General features: G+C 49.1%; 2 protein-coding genes across 3 annotated transcripts in view; one reads left to right on the forward strand and one right to left on the reverse strand.

Annotated features, from left to right (window-relative positions):
• The window catches only part of LOC144717164 (uncharacterized), a 30,169-nt gene extending 23,798 nt beyond the window's left edge, over positions 1-6,371 (forward strand). The window contains exons 16-20 of one of the 2 annotated variants that reach the window (XM_078592495.1): positions 42-207; positions 629-730; positions 1,453-1,813; positions 2,748-2,864; positions 3,264-6,371. In XM_078592495.1, the coding sequence (XP_078448621.1) occupies positions 42-207; positions 629-730; positions 1,453-1,813; positions 2,748-2,864; positions 3,264-3,466 (949 nt within the window). In that variant the 3' untranslated portion in view covers positions 3,467-6,371. The remainder of the gene's footprint in view (positions 1-41; positions 208-628; positions 731-1,452; positions 1,814-2,747; positions 2,865-3,263) is intronic. The other variant, XM_078592496.1, reaches the window with a different exon arrangement.
• STARD5 (StAR related lipid transfer domain containing 5) lies at positions 5,967-16,349 on the reverse strand. The gene is made up of 6 exons (XM_078592497.1): positions 16,141-16,349; positions 12,528-12,577; positions 11,309-11,441; positions 10,734-10,851; positions 9,786-9,879; positions 5,967-8,598 (listed from the first exon to the last, which is right to left on the reverse strand). Exons 1-6 carry the CDS (start codon positions 16,258-16,260, stop codon positions 8,451-8,453), a joined length of 663 nt encoding a protein of 220 aa, XP_078448623.1. The 5' UTR covers positions 16,261-16,349; the 3' UTR covers positions 5,967-8,450.
• Positions 16,350-16,881: the final 532 nt, after the last annotated feature.

The raw sequence follows: 16,881 nt of genomic DNA on the forward strand, positions 1-16,881 counted from the left end.
TGTGTGCACGTGTGGTGCCCCCCCCCACCCCGGCCCCCAAGCCTGGCGGAGCTGAACGAGTCGGCCTCGTCGGCGCTGCGGGACGAGGGCGGGCGCGAGCGCTCGCTGTCGAGCAGCTCCACGCTCTCCGTGGCTTCCGTCGCGTCGCTGCTTCCGTCAGCCGAGATCGAGCGACTCGTGGAGGAGTCGCGCTCGCTCGGGGACGAGGTCGGTGCCCACCCCGCTGCTGCTCCCCCATTCGTCTCGATCCCCCCGAGGCCTGCATCCCTTCTAGCAACGCACCCTGCCTGATTTAATTTCCTTAACAATCATCATCACTTCATTTCCGCTGGCACCGCTGGACCATCCTGCTGTGGTTCAGAAGGCCGTCTGGAATGCTCTTCCTTCCGATAGTAGGAAGCCACTGGTGCCATGCACTTTAAAATCTAAAATCTAGATTGAAAAGTCATTTATTTAAAACAGTTTATTGCGTTTAGTTTGTTATCCTTCCCCGGCACCTCCGATTAGCACGTTTGGCTACGTACGGTGCGACAAAGTTCAACATGCGTACGTGCAAACATTCGAGTGTCGCTTCCGAGGCCAAAGGCCTTTTGACCCCCCCATCCATTGGCGCGGCGCCGGCGTGCAGGGCCTGGAGGACGTGCGCGTGGTCGTGCTGCACAAGGACGAGGGCGTGGGCCTAGGCTTCAGCGTCGCCGGAGGCCGCGACCAGGAGAACGCGGTCGTCACGGTAACATAACGATTGGCTTCGTTATTTAGTTCACATGCACAATCCCCTTTTGTCAACCTGGACGAGGGTGTCACCACTCAGTGGTTATTTGACCATACTTCACCATGACGGTCATTGTGGGTCGGCGATGGCAGGAGGCGCGGATGTGGATGCACATTGCGATAATATACGCTAACCTCTATTGGTCGGCCATCCAAGAATTTTAAACCCGACTTGGCCTCTGGGATCTGCCAAGATCGGGTGCATTACGGGTGATTTGGCCACCGTTCTTGTATTCAGCTTTGTCAAAGGAATTCCTACACCCTAAGTAATATAATAGGGTAACATTTAGGGTATTATTTTTTTAAGGAAATACCTTTTCTCTTTTTCAATATTTTTTTAGGAATTCACATCTGCTATTGTAGTAATAAATACATTTTATTTGCGTGTCCATATACACAAAAAACTCAACACATTCGTCAATAACACTGCCTTAAAATTCATATTACATAATAGGCAACGTTGTGAGCAATGTCCCTTCTTGACAGCACACATCTCATCTTCATAGCGCGCCTCTCATTTAATATCGATGCCTTTGAAGCTGCACTTGAACTTCAAAGCAGTTCTTTTAAACCCTACAAATAAAAAATATTTAAAAAATTCACGTTCATTCCATTTCGTTATTTTTGCTACTTAACAAAAAAAATCGAATTGCCATCCTTCGCTCTCTCGCGCGCTCGCAGATTCACCGCGTCTTCTCGCGCGGCGTGGCGGCCCAGGAGGGAACGATCCACCTGGGCGACCGCCTCCTCTCCATCAACGGCCGCTCCCTCAAGGGCGCCAGCCACGACGAGGCACTCTACGCCGTGCGCCAGGCTCGTGTGCCGCGCCAGGCCGTCGTGGTCGTGCAGAAGAGCGGCGGTGGCGGCGGTGCGGTGGCCGTGGGACGGCACGCGGACCCGCGGGGCGACGGAGCTGCGGGCAGCGCTCGTAGCGCGGCAGCGGCGCTGACGGTGGTGGCGCCGGTGGTGTCCGTGGCTGGCGAGGCCAACGCCGGCGATGCCGGAGACGATGGCAAGGAAAAGGGCCAGGATGGTGGCGATGGTGCGTGCCGGCAACGCGACTCGTTTTCAAACCGAAACGCTTTTGGCTCTTATCGTGTAGGAACACACATTGTCGCTGTGTCCCGTGCTGTCCCACGCGGGCGTCCAGTTGCATTCATGAGAAACAAAAGACTTGAAAGCAATGGCCAAGAGCATCGTTAATGGCACTGCGCTGACATCACTGTGAAGCTGCTGCCAGATGTTTAAAAACGTCAGTGCGGTGATGTCACTCGGGTGCTTGGCAGATAGCTTGATTGCGGATTTTCTTTTTTTACTCGTAAAGGTTTTCCCCAAATCTCAGTACAAGCGAGACTCATTCATGCGAACAGAGCGTGTACGCGACGGGAATGAAAACAAAGTTTCACAATGGACTCGTAGGATTTAGCTGGCACGAGTCACGACAGGATCTTGCAGCGTGCGCTGATGCAATTTCAAACTGACAGGGGCGAGACGGAGGCCATCAGAAAAACCACAAACCGGAGACAGCCGGCGGATTGCAACACGAGTTTTGAGCCGCCTGCTCTGCTCACAACCCTGGGAAAAAAAACAAATATCTTGACCGTGATTTGACTTTTTTTTCACTAAGCAAAGCCTGAAAATAGCCACGCAGCCCGTGACACGCAGACTCGGTCTGCAGCTACAAGACAAGAGCTGATTCATAATCGATAGTTGGGTCAGATTGCGCAAGTAAAATGCCAATGTGCGTCGTACACACTCAGGTGGAGGAGGGTGCACGACACGTGAATCATAATATTTCGTCGCAACAGCCGATGTGTGAGAGATAAGAGCTGTTAGTTTTTGCTGTTTTTCCTTTTTATTCTTTATTCAGTGCTCCCCTAATCACTACGCTGTCTGGCACGTGCTCGATTCGATCGCATCACCGATTGCTCCGATTTGTGTTGTTTTTTTGCGTCTCATCGGAATCCGGTTCCCAGGGGAGACGGTGACCATGGAGCTCGTGAAGACAGGCGCGGGCCTAGGCTTCAGCCTCGAGGGTGGCCGCGGATCTATCCACGGGGACCGGGAACTCACCGTGAGACGGGTGTTCGCCGGTGAGGAATCCCTCGCTCACTCGCGTACGCTCATTAACGTGCACACACCTGAATTTAATGCAGGCCCACATGTGCGCACACACACACACACACACGCTTGAATATATACGCACACACACCCGATGCACTAATTCACGTGCGAATGAACGCACACACCCAATTACGCACGTTCACAATCACAGCCACACACACACACACCCAAATGCACTCTTAAACGCACTCACGCACTCGCACTCTTGCATACACAAAGACAAGCAAGTCGCTGAACATTTGCTATCCAGTCCACCGCGAATGTGCACGCACGCCGCTGGTCCCAGCTCATGCCGATGTCGTGTTTTCCCCGCCGTGTTTCTCCGCCGCCGCCACCGCCCGCCCGCCCTGCCGCGTCGCCGTCTCAAGCGGGCGACGGGAGCGGCGTCCACGCCGGCGACGTCCTCCTCTCCGTGGGGGACCACGACGTCCGCGGCCTCTCGCGCTTCGACGCGTGGAACCTCATCAAAGCCCTGCCCGAGGGCGCGACGGCCGTCACGCTACGCCGGGCCGGCGAGGGCGGCGACGACGACGGCAGTGGCGGCGGTGGCGGCGCGAGGAGCACCTCTTGAGAAATAGAAAATGTCTTATTGTAGCAATAATAATACGATAAGAAGAATGGGCGATTTTAACTCGTGACGCGCCGCACAGCATTCGCTCACTCTAGAAGTGAGAGAGAGGGAAAGGACTCAGAGGCGCGAGCAGGAACCACAGACAGGTGAGGAGGCAGCAGCCAGGTGGTAAGCCTGCGCCAACAATTGCCCAAGCTCTGCGCTCCTCTAATATATTCAGACGTCTTGAGCCAGTTGATGAGTTTTTTACACGTGGGAGGAAACCGGAGAAAACCCCGCAAGCGCGAGGGGGCCAACGCTCTCTCCCGTACGGAAGGGACGGATGTTTGTTAGTCCACAGTTTCATCCAGCAGTATATCGATAGAGGGTTGTAAATTATTTTAACGTGCTTTTAAGTAGCTGAAACAGCTGCCCTTCCCCTCCTCGTCAGCACTTCTTGGTGCTAAAGCACCGCCAATAATGTGGATCTAGCGACGGACATGCGTACAATCGAGTGTACCGTCGAGTGTGCAGGCTGTGTAACTGAACCGCTCCCCACCGACCGCACATTTCCCCCTGCCCCCAATTTCATTGCTCGCACCAGGGCCCGTGCCGACCACGGTGCTAGGGCACTGGATGGAGAGGCTCGCAGGAAACGCATTGCATACAACGGTGTACGGATTGTAAGAAAAAAAAATGCGCGATTCTTGCACATGCGTGATTCGATGCGTGTGCCGCGAGCCTAAAGGATTTCACATTCGTCGCCGGAATCGTTGCACCTTTTACGTAACGTCCACCAGAGTTTGAGCCCTTCTCCACTGCACGTAGTCACCGTAAAGTCGAAAGGTCTCGCCATGCTGCACGCGGCCTCTTGGCAAATGAAGTCACTCGTAATCCCCCGGGGACAAACAACAAGAGCTCAACTCATTCGTCAATAACGCTGCCTGTGAACGGAAAATAATATATTATGGGCGACATTTCAGGCAAATGCCGTTCTTCGACGAATGCGTTCAAGTTTTTTGTTGTTGTTTGTGCTCTTGTGCACAATTGCCAACGCAGCATCACAAGGAAATCGGAATGCATTGGAACTGTGTTGCTGCTTCTCCCCCCGCCGCCGTGTCGCGCACAATGAACGCATGAACGCACGTGTTCACTATCCTACGAGTTGGACGGGCGCTCAATCAAAATGGGAGTCATGCTTTAAATAAATAAAAACTTTAACGATTTGACGGAAACATTCTTTTTTTATCAGCCTAACTCAGGGTTCAGGATTCTTATTCTCGTTTTTTTTGCGGCGATTCGTATATTACGGTGTACGTATAAAATAGTATATTTAAGTTACTGCGCACAACGTCGCAAAGCCCGCGTCTACGCACACACACACATACCTAGGAAGATTGAATGGTTCTTAAACAAGGGGCAGCACGAGTCGGGAGAGTTAATAAGAGTGGCTTGAAATTGAACCCTCCAACCCTGCAATTACTGGCACCGATGGTTGGCTCAACAAGGGAAATGCGTCAATGCCACATGGGTGGCGGCAATGCACTGCGCCCCATTTGCGTGACGTTGGGTGGCTTTGGTTTTATAGTTTTAACCAGGGCTTAATTTCAACTGGAGCTGTCTGTGGCTGAACTCCAGAAAATATCCCCCCCCCACAACCAAAGGGGGAGTGGGAGGCAGGGGAGGGGGGATTGGGCCATGTCCAGCAAATATTTAATGAGAAATTAAGCCCTGGTTTTAGCTCTCCCATGTTTTCGGGTTTGTATGTTTCGTTCCGCGTGTCCGGGAACTTTTTCAGGAACTGAATTGAGCCATTCACTCTCCCTAGACTATGTGGCGTCGTCTTGGTTTTGGGTTGAGACTTGAGAGCTGTCGTTGCCTTGACCTTGTGGCAAGCGCGGTTTCAAGCGTTGGACTTTGTGGAGGGCATTTGTCATTTTTTTTCTTCCACCTTTAGGCTGCTAGCGTCTCGGATGTGGACCGATGGTAAAAAAAATGGTGAAATAATAGCGGGAATTGTTTTTATTTAATATATTTGATTCAACTCAGCGGATGAAACGGCAGTGGCCGTTGGCTTAAAAAGTGTGTGTTGTAACTTAGGCTTGTGATCGAGAGCAGGATTAGCTCATGTGAGGAAAGAAAAACAATCATCTATGGTGCTTTCTGCAACTGGTCACCTTGTCGGCCGTGGTCGATTCACTGCTGGATGAAGGCCTCCCCTACGCTACCACTGTCTCCCACGATCCTGCAGTGTAATGATCAACCTGGCACCTGCACACGAACCGATTTAATTGCTCCACCTCCTCCGTGGATGTCCTAGATTTCAAGGCAATAGACACCTCGCATGAGCCGATTGTATCGCTCCATCTCGATGGACGTCCTCCCATTTCAAGCCAAGAGATGCACAAACAGCCTCCTCACTGCCGTGCTGCGTTTTACCGAAGGTGATGTGTGACACCTAACAGTATGGGGCCTGGTGTTATAGCCGTGTGATGTTTTCATACTTTACACAATGACAACAAACCTTGAGGCTGTTTTTATTGTTTAACAGATGTTTATTCTGCTCAACAAACAGCCAAGTATTCTCCATTTAAAAAGCCATTGTGTCTGCTGCCTTAAAAAAAAAAGTGTTCAATTGCACAATATCGTGTGACCTTTCTCCTCGTCACCATTCAATCCTTGACCGAATGTACGCGGAATGTTGTCGCTCCAGCTTAGGAAAATATTTCCACTCTGAACCAAACTACCATTAAGCTGGTGTGAAACGTGCACTCAATTGTATATATGGAGGTGTCATTGTGTTAACGTTATATTTTAATTACAAAGAAACACAAACGCAAACTGCCGGATGTAAAAGAAAAAAACCCAAAGTTTTGGTTACCAAAAAAAATATTAAAAAATAAAGATTTTATATTGCTTGGCTGTACATGTGTTTGCCACGTACAGTTTTTTGTGTGTTTTAAAGTGATGCAAGGGAAGGTGAAAACTTTTTTTTTCTGGGTGGGGGGGAGGGGATGGGGGCGGAATTTAAACCAGGCAGTGTGTGACTTGGCAAGCAAGTTTTTAAGAGAATCTGCCGTATAAACTACCACGGCAGAATTCAGGGGTCAGAGCGGGTAGCTGGGTGGGGACGTTTTGCCTTGTAGTTTGTTTTTGGTACCTCTTGTGCCAAGGCACTGTTTGATAATTTAATGCGAATTGACTCTAGGGCGGTGAAAGCAATCCACGCGTTCAATAAGCGCCCTGTTTCCGACATCGCCCTTGGAGTGTTTTTACAGTTTGGTCCTTTTTCGCCATCCAATGAATCGGCGAGTCGCCATTCGCGATTCAATGCCAGCACGGATTATTGTTCTTTTCACAGCGGCTTCGAGGAAGTCGCGTGAAACCCAGTAACGTTCATCATCGGGCCGTGATGTGTCCACTGCTGGATGACGGGTTGCCCGCAAGTATCACCATCGCGCGTTCCTGTGATACGTGCGTAAAAATGGATGCATCTACATCCCCATCCCACCGTTTAACCCGTGGACTTTAAAAAATAAATAAAACTTCAGATGCCCATAAATGTGACAAACATTTAACATTCCAAAATTCACAAGAAGTTTCAATGCATTAAAACACATTCTTTACGGTTATCGCTGCAGGCGGCTGATAATCACTTCTCGGTCACATGACCACACCGACCGACGTTAAAACGAACGGCACAATCGTATCAGTTTTGCTAACACCCCCACCCTCCTAACAATGCAAAAATGCATTGTTATTTTTTTTATAAACTTTCTGTTTACATTTTTTCAATTTATAGTATACACATTTAATATGTATTCACAATGATAATAACGAGCAGCAGCGATCTCCAGGAATGTTTAAAAGACCACAACAAAAATATACATCGAGACAAAGTGCTCACTTATTGGGGCACCGTGTATGCATGCGCAAGGAAAAATAGACACGGGCCCAGTGCAAACACATACATCATTGCCCAAGTTTGACAAAAGTCACATCGCATTGCCACATTCATACACAACCTCTTCCACTGACACATCCGAGCCACGCCAGTGTGGGGCCCTCGCAATACGAGAGGTTTTTTTTCCACTGGAAATTTGCCGAGCCACAACCAAACCTTAAAACTTTGGCCTCACGTGGCATCTGAAATCTGGCTTAGGCCCATGCTGGGGCCAGATAAGGTGGGGTTAATAGTTCTTACCCTATATTGCTTCGGTCACTACACTTTAACGTGCGAGTCTGACGTGGCGCATGCATTGCTTGTGATGCCAGCAGCACGGCTCAGTTGTGACAGAAAAAACCTGGCACCCTCCTGAGTTGCCCCAAGCTTACTTAGCAAAACCAGACCAGGATGGCTCGGTTGTACAGTGGGGAAAACAATGCCTAACCCTGTACTCAGTAGACCTGCAGTTGCCACACCTGCAGTGGCCACAGCAGCCATCATCGGTTTCTGGTTGAACCTGGGTTCACTTCTCAATGTAGCCATGCTGTGTCGGGGCGGTGAGTGAATGTTGAAAAACATCGGCACAATTCATGCATAATTAAAACCTAAGCCACCAGTGGCAGTGCCCTCTGCTCCGTTATATACCTTGCACCAGGTTCGAATTATTCAAGTGACTTCAGGTTAAATGTAAACACCGGTGTTTCCACCGGTACCTAATTGATCACACACAGCACATTCATTGCGTAAAGTACGGAACGGACAGCACTGCCATCCCCTAACTCACACTCGCTTCTCGCCACCGCCTTAATGCCCTTGACAATTAATAGCGATCTTCTTCTCTTTAAAAGAGCGACAAATCAAAAATGTCACAAATAATGACACGGACAGCACACAGATCTCCATGGTATCGAAATAAAAAATATGCAACCGTGCATTTGAGGCCACGCGAAGACATTATTACATTCGGTGGAGGGCCAAAAAAGGGTGAAAAGTGTGGCTGATGGGAGTTGAGACCAACGAGCGGGTGGGTGGCACGGATGAGGATTACAGCGGCGGCCGTCATGGCTTGAGCGTCGTCAGCGCCTTGCTGAGATTGCTGTAGAACTCGGCCATCGTGGATGGGAAGAACGAGTCGACGAGGGACCTGGGCAGGTAGCCGCCCAGGTCCGTCTGGAAGAAGGTGACCATCTTCGTCTTGTTGGGCTCCCTGCGGTGAGCAGGGCGGGAAAGCGGCGCGGGAAGTCGGCGGCGTTAGGTTAGGGACAAGCGGCGATCGCAGGTAATTCGCTTCTTGCATCTCCACTACGTGCTGCTCTCAATAAGATGAGAAAACGTTAACCGATGAACTCGGTTGGTTATTGTCTTTGATAGGGCTAGGACCAGAGCTAGTCTCACACGTAAACTTTCCTGTTAAATGGTGGGTAATATAAGCGGTTCAGACTCTGTATCAAATTAGAAGCTAGGATGAAACGTATTTAAAAGGGCCTCCTAAAAAAGGGGTCAGCAATCAGAGGCAACAACAGCAGTGCTGAGTGTAATTGGCGAGTCCTTGGAGAGTGATAAAGGAGTTGCCACACATGGAAACGATCAGCCTGGTACAGATAAAATGACAGATGTGATGGAGGTAGTTCAAGAAGAAAGCAGCTTCATTTATATCAAGGATATGGTGGAATTTAAAATAGAAGGCTGAGAGGATGAATAGAAACCGAGGAGTGAGTGTGGATGTATACACTCGAGTGAGGAGTGAGTGTGAAATGTGTGGAGTCATTGTGTGTGTTTCATGACAGTGGTGTGAGTGCGCATGTGTGGAGCGAGTGTGTGTTTGTATAGAGTGAGTGTGTGTAATCACTCACATGCGGAGTGTTGCACTTGGCAGCAGCCAAAAACCCCCCTAAACTTTGCCAAAACCCCCCTAAACTCAGCCAAAACCCCCCTAAACTCAGCCAAAACCCCCCTAAACTCAGCCAAAAGCCCCCTAAACTCAGCCAAAAGTCCCATTCATATCCGCATCTCCAGTGTCTTCCACCTCCCACTCCCAGCCCCGCCCACTTCCCCCCCCTCCTCTATCTCTCCTCCCTGGCTCCTCCCCCGTCTCTTACCTCTATAGCCCCTTGTTACAGCAGCTCTTTTGCCCACTTCAGCATTTGTTTCTTGCTGTGGTTGTCCTGCCTGCTGACGGACGCTTGTGTTGCGCCCGAAACGTCGTGATTTATTAATTTATTTCTATCATTATTTCTATCATTTTATTATTTATTGTTATTATTTATTTTTACCTACGTGACTTTACCAAAAAAACCTAAGAGTATAAATCCTTGCCATCACAAAAGCTTCAAATCTAGAAGTGTGTGTGATGTGTGTGAGTGAGCGCACACGCTAGTGCCCGTGCTGCGTTACCCGGGCACGGGTAGGCACATGCAGCCGCAGGGGTGGTTGAATCCACGGACGTAGCCCGACTGGGGTGGGCACGATTCGTGGACCACATGCGTCGCTGCACAGACACAAAGAAGCGTGCGGTGATCGGCCCCATTAAAATATTTCTCCCTTCACATTTCACATGAATATACGGTAAATGTGGAGCTATACTGTGTATCTTGAAATGCAGTCCTGGTAGAATGAGATGCAATAAATGATTGTAATTTAACGGGCACATCCAAAGCTGACTGGGGATGAGTAATTGTAAATTGTAATTGCAACCACAAAGGGTTGCAGTGAAGAGTAGCCACAGCTGTTGCATCTGAAGCGTCCATCTAAAATGTCTTGTCTTGACACTTATTTGTTTCGTTACACGCAGCGATGAAGAATGTGTGTCCCTACTCACCCATTTCGTTTCAGTATTTTATAATTATCATTGTGAGGCTGAATTAATTGTAATAATACAAGTGATGTGTTTCACGAGGAAAAAATTTACATTTACATGTCACCAAAATATTTTTACGAAGTGTTGTCATCAATGAGGATTCAGAAGTTCCAGTCTCTTTGTCCCCAGAAACTTAGTTTCAAGTCGTGTTCCCAGGGATTTTGGGATTCCTTGAAACGCAAAAGCAAGCGCGCTTAGAAACTGTGACACTTGCGCCCCCAAGTGGTTGCATATAAGACCTACTATGTTTGAACAACATAAATAAGCATACAATACGTCTTCCTTCATATACCTGCACAGGTATCTCCACGTAAAAATATAAAATAATTTCCTACACGACATATCAGCCGCACGGTATGCTGGGAGTGCGCAATTTCAACAGCGTTGATTCCAGACAAGCAGACTCCGCACCGGTTTCGACAACACAGTGTCCCAATCTCGCCTCCCCAGCGTGTTAGCTGAGTCCAGCACGCACTTCGTCTCACCGTTAGAGGCGATGGAGCCGTCGTCGTACCGTTTGACGAGCACCACGTCCACAAAGTCACGCGCGGAGATCACGCCCATGGCAGCAGACGAGGTGATGGTGCGACACACGGACAGCTCCTGAGAAACCAAATAATCAGTTCTCGTTCTTCTTCGTTCGTTTGGCACGCAAGTTTGTCAGCAACGTTTACACGTCCATGTCGCGGCTGGTGAGCGAGCCCGTGGATGGCTTCAGGAGTAGCCTCATGTTGAATGTCTGAACTACTGCCAGTAAGTTATCAAAGTGTGCAGTGGCGGTACTCTGCGGTGTATCAATTTCCAGGTCGCTGGTTCAGCTGGAGTAGGCACCTTGACTTGTAAAAGTCATACCGAGAGGAATACTGGATGTGTTGTGCCTGATGCAGAAAATATCTTGTGATTTTCAATCCGCTGAACAGACAGGGCTGAAATTATACCTTGCAAAACAACCTCCACGATCGACACAGCCAGGAGAGACCTTCACCCAAAAGCAGATTGACAAAGGGGCTCGCCCAGCCGCTGTTGATCTTCTCCGCCGTTGGCCGCCGTGCGAGCGTACCTCGTCCAGCGACTGCAGGATCTGGAAGGCGCGCACGTTGCGATCCCACTTGACACGGAGGCCGTCCGGCGTGGGTTTCACGAACTCCCACAGCGCATTGGGGGCCATCTCCAGCAGACCCTCGCCTTTGTACCTGGTGCCAGAGCGCGCCGAGCACAAGTTTCCGCGATTATTTTGAAGCCCTGGCTTTTCATTTCATCATGTGAGAGGCACGCATAGCACTTACAATTAGTAACATACGTACATATATATTTGGTGTTTCTACTACATATGTATATAATTTGGGTATAGTGTATTCATGACATTTTAAAACTAGATTGAACTCATTTCTTTAGTACTGCTTTTGGTGTTAAGTTTGTCCTTCCCCCACACCTCCGATTAGCATGGTTTGGCTACGTACGGTGTGAAAGAAGTCCAACATCCATACAAATGTGATGCTTGTTGAAATTTAAATACAGTACTCTATCAACGCCCACCGTGCACCCTCACTCAATGGAAGGTCTCTTTCTCCTCTGCCTGTCCCTGTGGTCTGGGATTCTCTCCCACCGGCCATCCCATCTTTTGACTCGCTATCCCCTCTTCAAATCCAGGCTTATGACTTTCTCTTCCCTGCCGATGACCGACTGCTTCTTTCTCTTGTTAACACAACAATGACTAATTTCCCCCATGATGCCCCTGTCCCACTGTTTTGCAGTGTCTCAAGACGAGGTTGCATTTAGACTGGCTATATGAAATAAAAATGTATAAAAATAAAACAATAAAATAACGACGTTTCGGAGGCAACACAAGTCTCCGTCATCAGGTGGGACCGTCACAGCCAGATTTGCCTTGATGCAGCACCTACGTGACTTTACCGAAATAACTAAGAGTATGAATCCTTGCAGTCACGAAAGCTTCAAATCTCGAATTGGCTATATGAATCCAAAAGGGTATGTTTTAAAACATGAAATCAAATACTAAAAGTTTATTTAGGATATATTCTTTGGGTCTTTCGGTAAAGCCACGTAGATATAAAAAATAATAATAATAATAACAATATCACGTAATAATAATAGAGTGATATTGTTATTATTTTTATTTATTATCTTATATGAATTTTCTATCTCCGTGGCTTTACCGAAAGACCCAAAGAATATGAATTCCTGCAGTCACAAAACCTTTAAGTCAAGATTTAATTTAGGATGTGTAGTTTGTACATGCATGTTGTAGCTTTTCTTACAGGTAGCCAGGAAATTCTGTAGATGCTCTCCACGATATGGTAACAAGTTTCTGTAAATACAAAAAAGAACAAGCAGAAATATATGAATGCCTAAAAGTCTGCTGGGTGGAAACATTCTAACCAGGCAGTTTTATTCCAAACGTCAATTTGGCATATTTACATATTGCTAATTAGCACCATAATTACAACGATTTCCAAGCTATATATCATTCTTAATGAGGCGTCATGGTTGTTCTTTGCCTGCTGTGTAATTGTTACGCGTCGTCATTATGTTTATGAAAGAAGATGGGAGCTGAAAACTAAACTGCCATTTAGATTAACGTACAGTGCTGTGTGTGATCTTTGTTTCCGAAGTGCCCTTGAGACTAAGGCTGTTGCATAATTGAGCCTTGGCAATCCCCGTAGACGACAGTGTTTGCCATATTTTACAGTAAATCCCATGAGATCTATTAAATTGTTAATCTATCAACACAAGTATGGTTTTCCATTTTGACAGTTTAATTATTGAATACACTAGTGAGTCATCAGTCTCAATTAAAAACATTTTCACGTGGGTCCTGCACTGATGGGATAATGAGCAAATTCCATTCATGTGTGTTTATCATGTGGGAGGAAACCCCAGTCACCAGCGACAATCAACAGGGTGTAGGTAACACACACACACACTGAAAGCTCTGCACAGACTGATCCAGCAATCCATTGCTGTGACTGTACTGCCATTGTCGTGGTCATCCCACGAGCCAGAGAAACGCAAAGCAACGTCCAACTCTGAAAGCCTAGGGGCTCTTTACTTACCAAGCGCCACCGCCCCACGTAAAAGGGACTGCAGCCGAGCCTGAACAAGTTAAGCTCAAGGAGGCGCTATGAATAGCTCATTCATTACGCAACACCGGGCTCACACCACGTGCAGTCCCTCATTGGCGGCTGGCAGAGTGGCCTCATGTGACGACACCACGTGCCAGGGCGGAGGCATAGAGCACTGGCTGTAGGCGTAAAACAGGTATATGGAGCCTCTAAAATTTTAAGGGAAATATCAACGCCGGTCATGAGTTCCTGCCCTTGAACTTACGTGGATTTCCTGTTGATACACCCACGCGCACGTGTATACCGTACACACAATGCCGCCTTAACGTAAATAAGTGGCAGCACACGTGTGTGACTGCTGTGCACATTTATAGTGATGTAGTCAAGGTACGATTGGATGAGGGCCACCTCTACCCCACGCAATGCGGGCAGAGGGGTTTTGATCTCACCACATTTCACCACGCTGCACAAAGCCTATAAATAAAGGCATTTTATAAATGAACAACATACGCCGTGCAATAGTGACCATGTTAATTTGGCATTGCATTGATTCGGTATGCTATGTAAATGATTGTCCTCACATTGTCCCAGTGTGATCCCTGTCCGTATTTCCTCGTGGTAACAAAGCAAAACAATTGTTAAAGCCGAAACATATTTACTTTCATTAATAATGTAATCTCACATTTTTACTTTTTTTACAATCTAACCTATAAATTGCATGACTAAGCAACTGGCATCTTGTCATTCTCAAATCCCTATTGTGAGAAGAGACATTTCATGCCAACTATAAAATGGAACGCGTCTGTGTGGAGCGATGGTCAGAGGTGGCAGAGCATTTGGGGGAGGTCTTCAACCATCAGGGGATTGAGTCGGTGTCACCGCCTCCAGAGGTACCATCGATGCGAGTCATCGCTCTGACAGCGCCACCTACAGAAGCCAATTCATCTCTGCAAACTCACTGCCATGACAACGTCTTCGGCGAAAAACACCGGAGCGTCGTGGGGTGGAGACAATTCACACGGGTTGGAGACTCGGCGCAGTTCCATTTTTGTGGCGTGGGTTCAAAACACGGAAACCGAGGCGAGAAGGGATCTTCAGTTCGGGTGACCTTGCCATCTGCGGCGCTGCACCACGTGGGCACTGAACCATGCGACCATTGATGTAACCGGCGGCACGAATCTGCGACCTGATCATTTAACTCTCGACTCCCAAATATACCCCTTACAACGAGCACAACAACAACCGGAACCACAACCGACCTTGAACCTAACCCTGAGTCAATGGTGAACCTATAACCTACCCCCCCCCCCCCGAGGTGGGACAAAGTCATTGTTATGCAAGTCCAAGTCGAGTCGCAAGTCATCAAATTCATGACTCGAGTCTGACTCGAGTCCAAGTCACATGACTCGAGTCCACATCTCATAGGTGGGACAAAGTCATTGTTATGCAAGTCCAAGTCGAGTCGCAAGTCATCAAATTCATGACTCGAGTCTGACTCGAGTCCAAGTCACATGACTCGAGTCCACACCTCTGCCCCCCCCCCATCGGGTCGTAACCTACGGGGTAATGTACCCACAGCCGCAACATTTTCCAAGGGAAAAACAACAACAACAATTGTTCTGTCGGCGCTTTTAGTCGCTGTGCGTGCTTCGTTCTATCGTCCTATGCGAGGTCGTCAGGCACGTCGTGTTCCGAAAGCCTTCTTAATGGTTAACGCAACGTGTGTGTGTGTGCGTGTGTTAATGTGTGGTTGTTGTTGTTAATGTGTGGTTGCACAACAAAACCATGTCCTGTTCGGCCCTCAGATATGACACCCAGGATCCTGGATGACCGGCTGAATGCGGGATTGTCGAACGAGGTGTCATCATGGCCAAGGCCGTTGTTAGTCATCACGTCTCGCCAACGATTTAAACTCTCCTCGACCAGATCCACATACCTCGGGAGCTCGGCTACTAAGGAAGCTGGCAAGTTAACCCTTGACCTCACGGCTAACCCTGATCCCTGCACCCTGATCCCTGCACCCTGAAATACGGGACATCTCAACCTTACATCGTGTCCAACCCCTAGACCTGGAGGGAATTAACAGCTGGAAAGGCTTCTTCTTCATAATAAAGGCTTTTGGGTTCGATCGCGCAAGTATAAATGTGTCGCAACCCTCCACCACGTGACACGGCCAATCAGTAAGAAATGTGTCACGTTAACAAAACGCCAATTAGTTATTTCTTCAGCCCACGGGTGTGTTTTTCATTATTATTATTCGTGACTCCTGTCAAACCTCTCTAGAATTTTACCAATATTCTGCATAGGCCACCGCTTCTGGTGTTGGCATTGCCAAATCTTGAGGATGATTTGTGGCGCTGCAGGGCATCTGAGATGATGATGACCCATGGTTTGCTGGTCCTGACCAGCACACAGTAGTAGCTTGTGGACACTACTAGTATAAACCCTGGATCAGCTGTCAACTTGATAACTGGACCTTAACCCCACACCTAACCCCCTCCATCCCTGCACTTGCATCGAGAGAACCGTGACAACTCAAACCCTCCCACCTCAACTTGACAGCTGGACTTTGACAGATCCCACCTAAGAGAGTCTTTGTAACCTTAGACCCTGGACACTGACACCAGACCTAAGCATACACGCTGACCTCCTCCTCCTCATCATCCTCTCGACCCCCATCAACTAATCATCCGATCAGCACGCTTGGCCACGTACGGTGCGAACGAAGTCCAACATACGGCGGAGGTTACGCAGCCCAGATCACAAGGACTTCAACATCACATCAGCAGGAGCGCCGCGCAAAACTCACGTTGGACTTGGCGACTCGCCAGCCGCCGTCGTCCTTGCTGTAGCCCACCAGCTTGTCGGCCACCGAGTCCGCCATGCCCCTGTAGTCGGCGAAGAGAGAGAGGACAGCCGCGGCGCTCATCTTTGCCGGTCGACGCTTGCGGTGTGACAGTCGTGGGGGTGGTGGGGGGGGTCCCTTGCGCGATGACGTCACCGCGCGCGAACACAAGCGACGCGGTGACGTCGACCGCACCCGGCGTGGATGACGTCACCGCGCGCGAACACAAGCGACGCGGTGACGTAGACCGCACCCGGCTTGGATGACGTCACCGCGCACGAACACAAGCGACGCGGTGACGTCGACCGCACCCGGCGTGGATGACGTCAGCGCGCGCGAACACAAGCGACGCGGTGACGTCGACCGCACCCGGTGTGGATGACGTCATCGCGCACGAGTTCATCGAGAGGCGCGACGTTTCGATGGAGTCGTGACGCACGCGGATGGGCAACGCCGGGGTTGGGGAGAAGGGGGGGGGAGACGTCACAACGTTTTTTGCAAGATGCTGCGTAAATGCGTCACAGCGCGCACGATAACAAAAGGCGTTCCTCGAGTCTCTCTGTGTTATGACGCGAGATCGTCAAAGCTCATTTTATGCAAAGGTAGCGCCCACGTAACGTCACAACTTGCAAACCATCGCGTTCGCTTAACGTCACAGCCTGAATGGCCTTAGAGCTCGCGTGACGTCACACAGCTTGAGGGTCT

This window comes from Lampetra planeri, chromosome 3 (assembly GCF_965212315.1).
Source record: "Lampetra planeri chromosome 3, kcLamPlan1.2.h2, whole genome shotgun sequence".
Lineage (NCBI taxonomy): Eukaryota > Metazoa > Chordata > Hyperoartia > Petromyzontiformes > Petromyzontidae > Lampetra > Lampetra planeri.

What these genes read in the sequence shown, in the direction of transcription:
- STARD5 (XM_078592497.1), bottom strand. Translation starts at nt 16,260, where the DNA reads ATGAGCGCCGCGGCTGTCCTCTCTCTCTTCGCCGACTACAGGGGCATG. An exon ending in CGGCTCCATCGCCTCTAACG is followed by an intron (nt 9,880 to 10,733) that starts GTGAGACGAAGT and finishes GTGTCTGTGCAG; the next exon opens with CGACGCATGTGGTCCACGAA. An exon ending in ATGTGCCTACCCGTGCCCGG is followed by an intron (nt 8,599 to 9,785) that starts GTAACGCAGCAC and finishes TGCTCACCGCAG; the next exon opens with GGAGCCCAACAAGACGAAGA.